The 12,277-nt window shown below is 41.2% G+C and overlaps 1 protein-coding gene across 1 annotated transcript in view; it reads left to right on the plus strand.

Moving 5' to 3' along the window:
* The window catches only part of PTPN5 (protein tyrosine phosphatase non-receptor type 5), an 89,664-nt gene extending 85,379 nt beyond the window's left edge, over nt 1-4,285 (plus strand). The window contains exons 13-14 of the mRNA XM_086613238.1: nt 218-331; nt 4,192-4,285. Coding sequence (XP_086469364.1) covers nt 218-331; nt 4,192-4,285 — 208 coding nt within the window. The remainder of the gene's footprint in view (nt 1-217; nt 332-4,191) is intronic.
* Nucleotides 4,286-12,277: the final 7,992 nt, after the last annotated feature.

Here is a 12,277-nt window from a genome sequence, read left to right on the forward strand (position 1 = left end):
CAATGTCCGTCCTTTTGCCAGAAGTGGCTCACACTTAGTTGTATTGTTCCGTTGAAGTTAGTATCTTTTCCTGGTTGCAAGCACCCACCTGGCAAAGGTTGGAGGGAGGAAAGGGATAATGGGGTTTGATTGGTGGTTTAATGGCACTCACTTAACAAGAAAGTTCCAAAGTCATTCTAACATCTTCACTGCTTCTCTCTGCTTTTCCATCCTTTAGCGCAGGCATCGGGAGGACTGGCTGCTTTATTGCAACTAGTGTCTGTTGTAAACAGCTGAAGAGCGAGGGCATAGTTGACATATTGCGAACAGCCTGCCAGTTACGGCTAGACAGGTAAGGAAGCCTGTTTCCTTTCCAGAAAAAAAAAAAAAAAAAAAAGGAAGAAATAATGGTAATCTTTCCCTTTACTTAAGGAGAAACAAATGGGAAGAGGGAGAATGTTCCTGGAAGGAAATTGTCCTGTTGTAAGCAGTTCTGACTTGTAATCTTTGCGTATTTTGTGAGCAGTAAACCTGAATGAACAGTCCTAGAACTGAGCTAGATTCACAGCTGCATCAAAATCTGCACAGCTGTGCAGCTGCACAGCTCAGTGCAGCAAGGGATGACTTTTCACCAGCTGAGGACTTGGCCCCATGTTCTTACAGAAGCAAAGGCTTAAAGGTCAGCTGTACTTGAGTTCAGAGCCACAGATCAGCCCTTTACTCCCAGGAGGAGTAAAGAAAACTGGCCTTGCATAATTGGAGCTGTGAGCACTATTGGGAGGGCATGACTGCTTGGGACTTTGTGGGGAGAGGGAGAGTATGCACAGTCTGGAGTGTTTGCAGACATATGAAAGAAGCTGTGAAAATCTCCAGAAATTCAATGGTTTCCAGTTAAGCATTTCTTAACACACCACCTTGAGTTTGATTATGAAGTAAACAGACTTGAATTTTGCACAAGAGATGTTATTTTTCCTCTCCCACTGGTTTCAAGTGCCATCAAAACATGTCTCAGTGCTCTCTCTAATGATAATGATAAATGTAGTCGGGGGAAGAGATGTCACGAAAAACATACCAAAGATTTTTCTGAGGAAAAAAAAAAAAAAGAACCTCAACCCCACACTGAACTTTATTTCAGAGGAGAAATTATGCTCAGTGGGAGGCAGAAAATGAAATGCTTGCTGCTGTGCTGAGGCTCTGATAGACAGGGACCTGCAGGGGCTTGGAGGTTTGGCTATTTCAATGGATTTCAGGCCAGGCAAGGAAAGGGTTTTTGAGAAAAAGAAAACCAGAATATGAGTAGTGAGTACTGATTATCCATAGCCCAGTGAGATATTTGGCTGGATACAAAATATCTTGTCTCTGTGACTAATGTTACACAGGAAAATAGCCATACAAATGAAGGTTGAAGACACCTGCTTACAAGTATGCTCAATACAGAAGGCCAATCAAAAATACTAATTTTGCAGGGAGAGGGAACTGGCAGTCATTTGCAGAGGCTGGAGATTGGAGAAGGGAGATCACACTTAAAGAATGCCATAGAGGAAAAAGAAGCCTGCAGGGACCTCTGTAGCTGCCATGTACCTCTTAGGGGTGGAATGGGATAGGAAAACGCCATTTAAACATCATGGGAGAATACGCTTAAGATGGAAAGCAGTCACATCACCATCCTTGCTACAGAAGAGCATGGTTTCTTCAAGGAGTGAAAAACGGGGATCATACAGTCTCTTGGAAGTCATGCTGCCATCCACTGTTATTGTCATTAAACCCCCATAAAAGCTCCCTGTGACATAAAAGCATGAGAGGATGAGACAGTCAGTGTCCAAATAGCTATAGGAAGGAAGACCCTCTCTGTCTCCTCCTTCTGTCTGGTGGTTACTGGCTAGAAAAAGTAGGGAAGATGGAAAGGAGTCACCAGAGACTTAGGGAAAGAGAGTTGGACGCAGGCCAGAGGAGACACGTAAAGGAATGTAGCTGGCTGCTTCACAGCAGTACGAGGGTTGACTTTAGCCCTGAGAACTGCCTTTGAGGTTGCTGTGGGGGAGAAGGGGACAAACACTTCTTTCCCTTCATTCCCTTACAGATCCCTTGGAAGGATCCTCTGTGCTGGGCTTTGCACCAGTAGCCAACAGTTGGTCCTAAAATAACCTAGTATGCCTAAGGAGAGGAAGTGATCATTCGTGCATCTTTCCCAGAGTGCTGAGAGACATTTGCTGTTCTCTCCCACAATGCAACTCAGATTTGAAAGGTGCCTGTGGCAAACAGGGGTGAAAACATAATTTCCCTATTCTGTGCCAAAGCCTGGATGGCGAGCACATGTCATGGTGTGCATGTGTGTGGGAAGGGGAGGAAGCCACCACATAGCAGGGAACCAGATAAAAAGGAAAATAATTTCCTGTGGTCTGAAACTTGATGGCCACCCTAGTGCTTCTGTTGCTACAACTTCAGAGTGCAACCTCAGTGTTAATGGAATTGCATGGAGAGTAATTGCCAGATATGACTAACGTTCCTTGTGTGTCATGAACTGACATAAATATATTTCAGTGCTGTGTGCAGCACAGGAGGGCTCAGGAACAGATCAAATGTGAGCCTGTATTAAGTAGAGCAGATAGGGAGGAGATGCTCAGCTAGGAAATACTTTCTTTAGAATCACAGTGTGTTTCCCACCTTTGCTTATTGATGAGAGGCTGAAGCATGAGTCCTTGCCCTTCCCTGTTAAGTGTTATTCCAAACAGCCACTTAACAAAATAACTGCAAGAGGCTGAAGGAGGAGATTGTCTTGCCCACTCATCTACCCTTTACTGGTATGATTACTGTGTGACCCACAATTGTTATGCTGGACCCCATAAAAGAGGGCAGTCTCCAAGGAAGGTGCTAGCAGTCTGCTATCTCTTTGGCTCAGAGGAAGCAACTTTTCATGAATTTCCTCTGGTGGAGGTTTCTGAGGGAATGCACCGCGTATGCTTTTCATCAGACTGACTGACACAGTTTGGTTGGCGCTGGCCACCCGCGGGTTCCCGTGTTCCTCAACGCCAGCTTGTCGTTTCAGCCTCCTTTTGGCACTGCGTTCCCGGGATCTGTGCACCAGCACCAATGCTGGCACAATTCTGCATACACTTCCTGTGAATTTGAGCCATGGGGTTTAATTATTCTCATAATGGATTATCAAGAGATCATATCACTGTTGCTGAGGTACTCTTAGCAGAATTTTAAGTGTTAGTAAAATCTGCTTAAAATGGACAACTTTATCCTTGTTCTTTTTGTTCATTTCTGTCTCCCGCTGTAGTACTCGTGTGTTGATTGATATGCTACTTGCAGAAATACACAGGCTAATGATACATGGAAGAGCAAACTGTTTCTGCTCCTGCTTGCATTTCCTTCCAGGTTTGCAGTTTTAAAGAGACCAGCAAAAGCTGAAATAAAAGCTGAACCAAAACACATTTCTGTGCTGGGAGTTTTTTACTGATCAAGGTGTGCATGGCAGTCAATTCAGTTACAAATCTGAGTCGTCTTTTGTTAAAGATCCATTGTCTGTTCCAAAATGCTGCTGGCCATCCTCTAGTTCCCTGGTGAACTTGCCAAAAGCACAGCGTGGGATGGCATGGAGGAAAGAACCCTCGTTCCAAAATGGGAAAGTTGTGTGCTGCATCAGTTGTCCGGGCTGGCCTGGCCTGGCCTCTGTAGTCCTGAATTGAGTCCCTAGCGCAGCTGTGAAGTCTTGGATAAGCTACTTCCCCTCTTTATTACCCCTACTCCCATCTATCCATCTAGAGCTTTGGGGTGGGGGTTGCTTTTCGTGGTGTTTAAAATGGTGCTTGCAATATAGGTGCAATATGGTAATATATATGTATGATAATTATATATATTATTATATATATAATATCTATAAGAAATATGGTAAGATGAATGTAAATGATAATGGTTCAGCCTTACTGGATGAGGGCCTCTGCCAAGAAAAATGAAGGTAAAGCCCGTTCCTGTTTTGACTACCTTCTGTTCTTGGTTAGCAGAGACTTTCAAATTGGAGCTCGAGGTCAGAATGTGAGCTGCTTGCCATCAGTGGGCACTTGTCACTCAATTCAGTAGGCTTTGGAATAGATCTTTTGTGTGTAACATCAGCTTCCTGGTTAGCTATGCTATTTCCTCACATTATTTGCATATAATAAGGCTGCTGTTTCCCTCCCCTTTTTTCCTTTTCTTTTCTTTTCTTTTCAGGGGAGGAATGATCCAGACTTGTGAACAGTATCAATTTGTCCATCATGTCATGAGCTTGTACGGAAAACAGCTTTCTAGAGCAGCAGAAGAATAAGTGTTCATGATATTCCTGAAGGCTAAAACCAAGAGAACTTTTGACTGCATTCAGATATAGTTCAGATCCGATATGAGACCCATGGTAACTTGGCTGTTTTAGCTGGAAAGAAAGATAAATTATTTTACTTTGATATCGCTTTTATGCTCTTGTTTGCATTGACATTTAAGAGCTGAGGTACGCCTTGTCTTAAACATATGTGACAGGACATAATCTTCACCAAAAAAGGCTTATTTATACTGTAAATAAGAATAGTAGCTTCATTTGTTACAAAAGTAAGAAAAAAATCAGAAAAAAATCCACTGTCTTCAGTTTGCTCTTTTTAAAAAATCATTGCTAACATATCCAAATACAGTGTGAAACTTTTTGAATTGTCATGCTGAAATGTGCTGTATGTTGACTAAGCTTGAAAGTAACTTTTTGCCTCTTTCTGATTGTTTTTACATATAAAATTACCGAATACTGTGTATATCGTAAACCTTCTGAGCCTCTGCATTGAAAGATTCAAGTAGATTCACATTGAAATGATGTTTCACACATCATGTTTGCTTGTTTATTTTTTCTAAAGCAGTCCACCACCAGTGTTATCAGAACTAAGGGGAAAAAAATATTTCAATGATGTGAGTCAAATGGTTACCTCCAGTTCTTACTAGCAATTTACCCCAGTATCGTGACAGCTCGGTGAATCTGAGGTGAATAGTAGAAATTAATCTCAACATAAATTCTTCACGCTTTACCTTTTCTTTGTCAATGTTTTGGCATCTGATTCTGTAAACAGATTTGATTCTTGCAAAAAGTTTCTCTTTTCACGTAGTCAGACCACAATCTGAATACAATTTCCACTGAAATTTGAGGTTTGAGATCAGGTGAGGAACTTTGTTAAATTCATTTTTATTAAAAATATAATAATAAAATCACTTGTATTCTATGAATTTAAACTTGTTTCAAAGCTTTCGAGAGTGACCGGGTGCCCAGTGCTCATTAAAATTAATGCAAATTCTATAGGCCGCTTTAAAAAAATCGGTATGAACGTGTTGACTGCTTTTTGATAGATTTGCCCTCAAATCAAATTTAGACAATCACTATCCCATTCTAATTAGTAGTCTGGGCATTAGTGTTTCTTTTTCAATACTACAGACTGCTGCCCATGCTTTTCTTTTTAGACCTCCATCAGGCTGTGAAGACTGTAGTTTGTGTTTAATACTTAGAGGTAAGCACATGTTTAAGTGATTTATTGAGCAGAGAAAAACAGAGGTACGCAGGACCCTTAACGTGAAAGATGAGTATTTTAGGAGTAGAAGCTGTAATGACCTACTAAAAGTATTTCTGCTTCTCTTTAGTTGTAACAATAACCAAAACCTACCGCTTTTATTAGTGCAGGGGATTCTGAGAATTTACTGCACTTCCTAATCAGGAGAAGGTAAAGCAGCTCTTGGAACAATAAGGGCTGATCCTGCTCCCACTGAGGTTTTGCCATTGACGTCGGTAGGTGCAGAGTATAGGGCCTGAAATGTTAAGCCTACAACTTCATCACTGTGGGGAAGGTTTCCCAATATTTCAGTACACATCCTTTGTGTTTATTCTATATCCATGAACCTGTAAAAATCCGGTCAGCAGGGTTTGCATGAATGTGTGGCAAAATGTGTTATCTTTAAACCACTTGATTTTATTGCTGTATTTAAAATATTTCCTTCAGTGAGAAGCTAGCAGGAAGAACTGGCATTCTTTTTAAAAATACTGGTGGTAGTCATTAAATAGAGCAATAAACTTAAGCTTTTGAGCATAACATGACTGTTAGTTTTATGTAAACCTCGATAGCTGTATTCTCCCCATCGCTACTGATTCTTTCAAAGGGGTAATGCTATTCCGTCTAAACACTCCTTAGAAGTAACAAAAGCACCACTGATGTTCTGAATAACATTGTAAGTGGAACTCCCTATAAATGATGTTTTCAGCTGTTCAGTGCCCTTCAGTGTCAAAACTGACTCAGTGAATAAAATTACTTATTCTGTCATCAACTTCCGGTGCATCTGCTGAAGAATATTTATTGATGATTGATAGGAGTGTGCATATAGGAGCGAAGTTCGATGTATAAGTTGCCTCCTGTACAAGGAGACTTTCTAGAGGAGAACTGCTTTATGGCAAACAAGGTATAAAGGGCTCTAAGATACTGACTTTGAGGTCCCTGCACAGATCCTCAGCAGTTATTAGTTGGCAGTGCTTCACTGATTTGAGTGGAAGTGTACGATTTATACCGATGAAGGAAATCTGGCCCTGCTGTCCACTCACATTCTGCCTATGTGGAATGTCCTGAGAGTGTGCTCACTGATAAAATCAGGTTGCTTTACATCAATTCACTAGTACAAAGCAAACGTCAGCCTAGTCGCAGAGTCTGATTATGAGGGCTGCACTGCTGCCATCTCACACCAGGCAAGAGCATGCCACTGAGTCAGGATCAGAATATTCAAATGCCTCTTGAAGTGTTATTTTACCTAACAGATTTGGAGCTAATCCTCCTATTTACTCTTTGGCTTTACCATAATTAACATATTTCTCTCTGTTTCTTTCTCTCTCTCTTTTTTTAAAAAATAGAATTTGAGGTCTGAAGGACCTTATATCAGCTGTTCTGATCTCTTCTGATGGCAGAGACAGTCTTAAGAAGTGCTTAGGATTAGCAGAAAGGAGCTCCAGCCATGCAGAAGCACTTGAGATGAGTGGGGCTTCTGCTTCTGTAATCAATAGGTTTGAAACTGAGCTGACAATAGGAACTAAGCTAAGCTATGTGTCTTACTAGACTTCTCTTTTTACTGAGCACTCTTTCTCTGTTAAAAGAAAATTCCTAGCACAACTTCATCCACTCTCTCCAGCTCACTGCCCAGGCCTCTGTACCAGAGACTGCAGCATTAATTCCTACAACACAGTTGATTCTCAGAGGACTGAATTCTTCTCTCCAGGTAGGATAGCGTGTAACAAACTTAAGATGATTTTATTTAGAACCAACCGTGATGTCTTCTGTTTCATAAGCTTTTTTACACTTTGTGAAAAGGGCAGAGCCTAGCTCAATGCCTCGCTTTTTCGCTGGTCATTTGGTCGTTGGCCATCACACTTAAGCAGTGGTATCCTGTTTATGTTTCTGTCATGGTAAGAGACTAATGACACACTCTGTCCTTTTGTAGGTACTGTGAGATCAGCAGATACACAGGGTTATGTAAAAACAAAAACTAAGATTACACGTGAGAGCAAGAGCTGTCTCCAGTTAAACTACATGTCTGACTGAAGGATCAAGATAAAGATGACTTGGTCAAATTATTCTGAACTGTCAACTACCTAGCAGTCATGTCTGGTACAGTGTCGCATTTACTTGCAAGTAGCTGACAATTCTGGACATTTCCTCTACAATTAGTCTACTTTGGAAAATCTTATCCTTAACCTGTGAATTTGCAGTTGCAAAAGGGCTTGAGACTGAAGAGATTACTAAACAGGACCTTGGTTCCTGCCACTTCCCTGCTGTCTCTCTGCAGTGGAGGAACCATGCAGCTTGCACGCAGGTGGCCTTAGAAGGTGTATGTCTGTTGATTGGTGAGTTCACAGGTTTTAGAAGCAGACCTGCACTATTGTTTTTGATGTGTTATTTCCCTGGAAACCATCTTAAAGAGAGGCAACTGGTAAACTTACAGTTTGTTAATCATAACTGTGTCTCTCTATTTTTGACGTGAAACATGCTTTATACGTTTTCTAGGGAGAAAAAGCAAAGCACTTTTTCTGAGATACATTGGGAATAGCCTTGTTTCTTCTGCCAGGCCTGTAGATGTATATTTGCTGATGTCTGTGAGAGTGGATATCAACTTAGGATAATGTAGAGCAGCTCAGGAATCCTGCAAGAAAAAAAAATTACTCCATTCAAAAACGCAGAAGAAATATGTGAATGAAACAGTATTGGCAGCTTTGTGTGTAAGGGACAGGAAAAGAACTGCATGCTCTAGACAACACAAGCATTGATTTCTAATGTCTAAAAGCAAATTTCACATGTTCACAAAGAGGTGAATTCCTTCTGTTACACACAAGGAAAGATAAGAGTCCACCATCCTCTGAGTACTGATCCAGATGAGGCTCCAGCACTTGAATACAGCAGATGCCACATTCTCACGGCGTGGTGTGAAAGTCGTGGAATAGAGTATGGTTAACTTCGGTGCAGAAGACCTGTGCAAGTTTAATCCCCAGCAGGACAGCAGTGTCAGGTTTATTCAGTTGATAGCACAGCTGAAGGCAGAGAAAGGCTAAATTATTTACTCAGAATTAAAAGCCATATTGGCAGCAGAGCTGGCAATATGGCTCAGAGCATTTAAGAAGATAGAGCTTAAACAGTCTGGCAAAGGACTCAGGTGTTGCAATTCCTGACCCTTTCTCTCCACTGGACCGTGCTACTCAACTTCTGTGTTCCCTGTTGCTTCTTTATCTCTTATCTGCCTGTTGCTCCTTAGGCTTAAGATAGAGTTAAATAAGTCACTGTATTGCACAAGTTTTAATCCAATATGCTGATAGCCAGTGTTTTCCAGGGATCATGTTTTCCCTTGGAGAGAGCCTGTCTTGCCAGGCACTCTTCAGACGACTCAGCCTCTTCTGCCTACCCTTTGATCTCAATATGTCTCAGAATTTTGGGGACAGGGAAGTCTGCAGTACTGTGCATCTCACTAAAGGCATTTCTCCTTTGGGAAACGGTTGTGTTTACCTGAGTTAAAGTTTTCTTATTATGTCTGACCTTAACTCCCCTAGTCCCAGTAGCAGCTGCAAAATGTCTGCTTTCTTCTGAAAAGGCAAAGGCAACACTTCTCTCCAGGGAACAGAAGGAAAAAAATTGTGCATAGATCCTTTTGCTCTTTCTCCTTTGCATGCTTAGCTTGTTTGCCTCTAAAGCAGACACAAGGAAGACTTATCAGGAATTAAGTCAAAATAATAAGGCACAACAGAACAGAAACCTCCTCTTGTAAATTAACTTTGACTCCTTTCATCTCAAAAGAAGGAAAACCAGATGTGATTGGTTTCACTACATCCACTGTCATAGTCTTGATCTTTAGGCTGTTATGAGGAATATGGAGAGCAAACACTCAAGCATCACAAAGGTCAGAATAATGAAGAGATCATTCAGACTCACTTCTCCTCTTTTTGAAGCCTATGTCTGGCAGTGTGGCCAGACTTAATGGTCCAAACTGACAGATCTTCTCATTCATCTGCATTGATTTTCCCCCATAGCAGTGTGTGCACATGTGTGTGCAGACGCACATGCCTACTCAACGTGCCACAGTAGCTGGTATAAGAACAGAAGCATGGGGGAGGATTCATGAGCACTGTGAAATAAACATGGAAAGGGACTGCCTGGTTTTTGAGTCAGTTTGGATAGGTGGGAGGAATTGGATTGGGTTGGCAGTGTTTTGGTTTTGTTAGGGGAAAATGTGACCTCCAGTCCAGGTACTAGGTGTCTCTGTGTCTAAGTGGGGCTCTTGCTCCTGAATTAAAATATTGAACAGGTAGTGAAGGCTGGTTCCTTGGTAGGCAATTACTTATCAGGCAAACAATAAATAATACCTTATCCACTTTAGAGCATGATCGACCCCATTTCCACACACTTCTCATTTGATACATGCAGCTGTGTTAATAAGAACACTAACTTCAAGAGAAGGGAGCACAGAGCCTCTGTCTTGCTGGAATCCTTCTTTAGCCCGTGAACTACAGCATGTGTTTATTTTGGCTGTCTGTATATGGTATTTTTTGCTCACTGGAAAGTTGACAATGTTTCAACCTCTGCACATTTTTTTCTTTTGTTAAATTTTTTGCCTTCCTCTTTCTTTCTTAGCCTAGTAGAAATCATCTTAAAATCATCGGGAAAGGTGATATACTCCTGAGGGTTTTGCCATTGCTTTTTCCGGAGTTTACCCTTAGAATTATTCCTGTCAGCCTCTGGAAGTTGACTAGGTTTTGATGTTCTTTGATAGTTTCTAAGTTCCTGTGTTTTGCGAGACATAACCCAGGTGCCTCCTTGCACCCCTTTTCATTTGAATTTAACATAAATACAGAATAGGTAACTGCAGTCTTTTCCAGACAGAAATCAAATGTGGTCAGTTAAGAGAAGCAGTTTATTGCCACTAGTTCATCTTTTGTTGCAAGCAAGATATGTAGTTTGTGTCCTTCAGAATAGATAGACCTGTATACACGTAAAACAGCCTCTTGCACCTGCACTGTTTCAGCACTGCTGCTGTTAACACTAGTAAAGTAAAAGAGCTAAATACACGGGCTGAGATCTGCAATGCATTCTTTTCTTGAGAATTACCTTACTCATTGGGAAAAAAGTCCTTCTCTATATGAAGAAGAGTGACAGAATCACGCTTACTAAGGAGTAGAAGAGAACTGATTAAAGAATGACCTCTGTAATCTAAAGTTGTGAAATGATAAAGAGCCTAGTTCCTGTTAGAGTTAACTGAATGGACTGGATGGACCTGGAAATAGTGGAAACTGCTGCCTGTATAACTTAAACTAAGCCAAAGCCTGGCTGTTTCACTAAGGTGTGAAAGGAGCACTGGGGACTGACTTAAACACCAAAGCAGGATTTGTTGAATGTTTAACTGTTTGAAACCTGGACCCACATATTTTGTTTTAACATGAAAAACAAGACTGGTGAATTGTTTAATAGTCTGCCTTTGATCAAAGTTTTGAAATGGTATGACAATCAATCATAAGAAAACCTGGGATTGGGGAGGTAATGTTTGGTTTTAAATAAAAAAGTATCCTTTTGGCCTACAGAAGGTTTCTCTTTTTAGCCTCATACTTGAAGTTTTATCATCGCGTTATTCCAAGAATGAGGAACTGCTGAAGCCAGTGTAAAGGACATAACAGCATAGCCCACAAGAGGCCAGTATGTATTTCAACTCTGAAGTACTCAAAGCCATATTTGTCCAGTGTAAAGGCACCCAGGCATCTTCCTAGGAATGCAACAATCTACAGGACTTCATGTGAGCTGAGGGACACAGAAGGGTCAGTAATGGTCTCTAAAGCTCCTGTCTGTTAGTAGGAATGATCAGGACCTTAGCAGTTGGGAACAAAAAGGTAAAATATACGTAAACATATATTCTCGAGAACATCGTAATACTTTGTATTCTGTCGCTGTGGGCAGGCAAGGTGGAAATTGGCTGTGTGAGATCAATAGCTTTAGTCTCATATCTACTTTGCTTTTTCTTTCCTTCCCTTTCCAAGAAAGGAACTTGCAAATTACCACTCTGAAGTATAACTCCTTGAAACACTTAAAACCAGGAGTAAAAGAGTTGTGAAAAGTATGGTGTAGGGAAGACTCAGTTGTCTACAAAAGAATTAGTCAAACTTGTCCAACTCTGGTGTAGCTGAAACTAAAACTACCATTTGCTTGCACCAACTCTTTGTTGTATGTGCTTCAGTGGTACTGACAAGTCTTTTCTCGAGATTTGATTTGCCTTGTAAATGTGCACTGATTCTGTTATAGCAGCCATGGTAAGTACAGTGTGATAGCCACACTGTATGTGATGAGTGAAGTTAATGTCTCTGCAGAGCACCCATGGGTTGATTCATGGTGTGTCTGTGTTCCTAAGCACAGAGGCTTGTCTGCATTATCATTTTGTTTTCTTTCTTGCCCACAGTCAAGGTATGGGCAAGTTGAGTCATGGAGATGGGCAGTAACAGACAATGTCACATCCTTCAAGTGCAACCTTTTGGGGTCTGGAAGTCTGTTCCAGTCTCATTAAAAAACAGGAAATCTTGTAATCTGACAAGCCTTCCACAAGCTCTTCGCTTACTATTAAGGGCAATTTTTCTAACAGAGCGCTTGGTCTCCTGACTGAAGGATAACAAAAGGTAATAGCCCAGCAGTTTAGAAGAAATCTGTTTCTTACCAGCTGTTTCTGCTCCTTAGCTGGCACTAACTACTGTTACTAGCTGTAACATTTTCCTGGTCAGGAAATCTGTGGCCAA

This window comes from Tauraco erythrolophus, chromosome 6, assembly GCF_009769465.1.
Source record: "Tauraco erythrolophus isolate bTauEry1 chromosome 6, bTauEry1.pri, whole genome shotgun sequence".
Taxonomy (NCBI): domain Eukaryota; kingdom Metazoa; phylum Chordata; class Aves; order Musophagiformes; family Musophagidae; genus Tauraco; species Tauraco erythrolophus.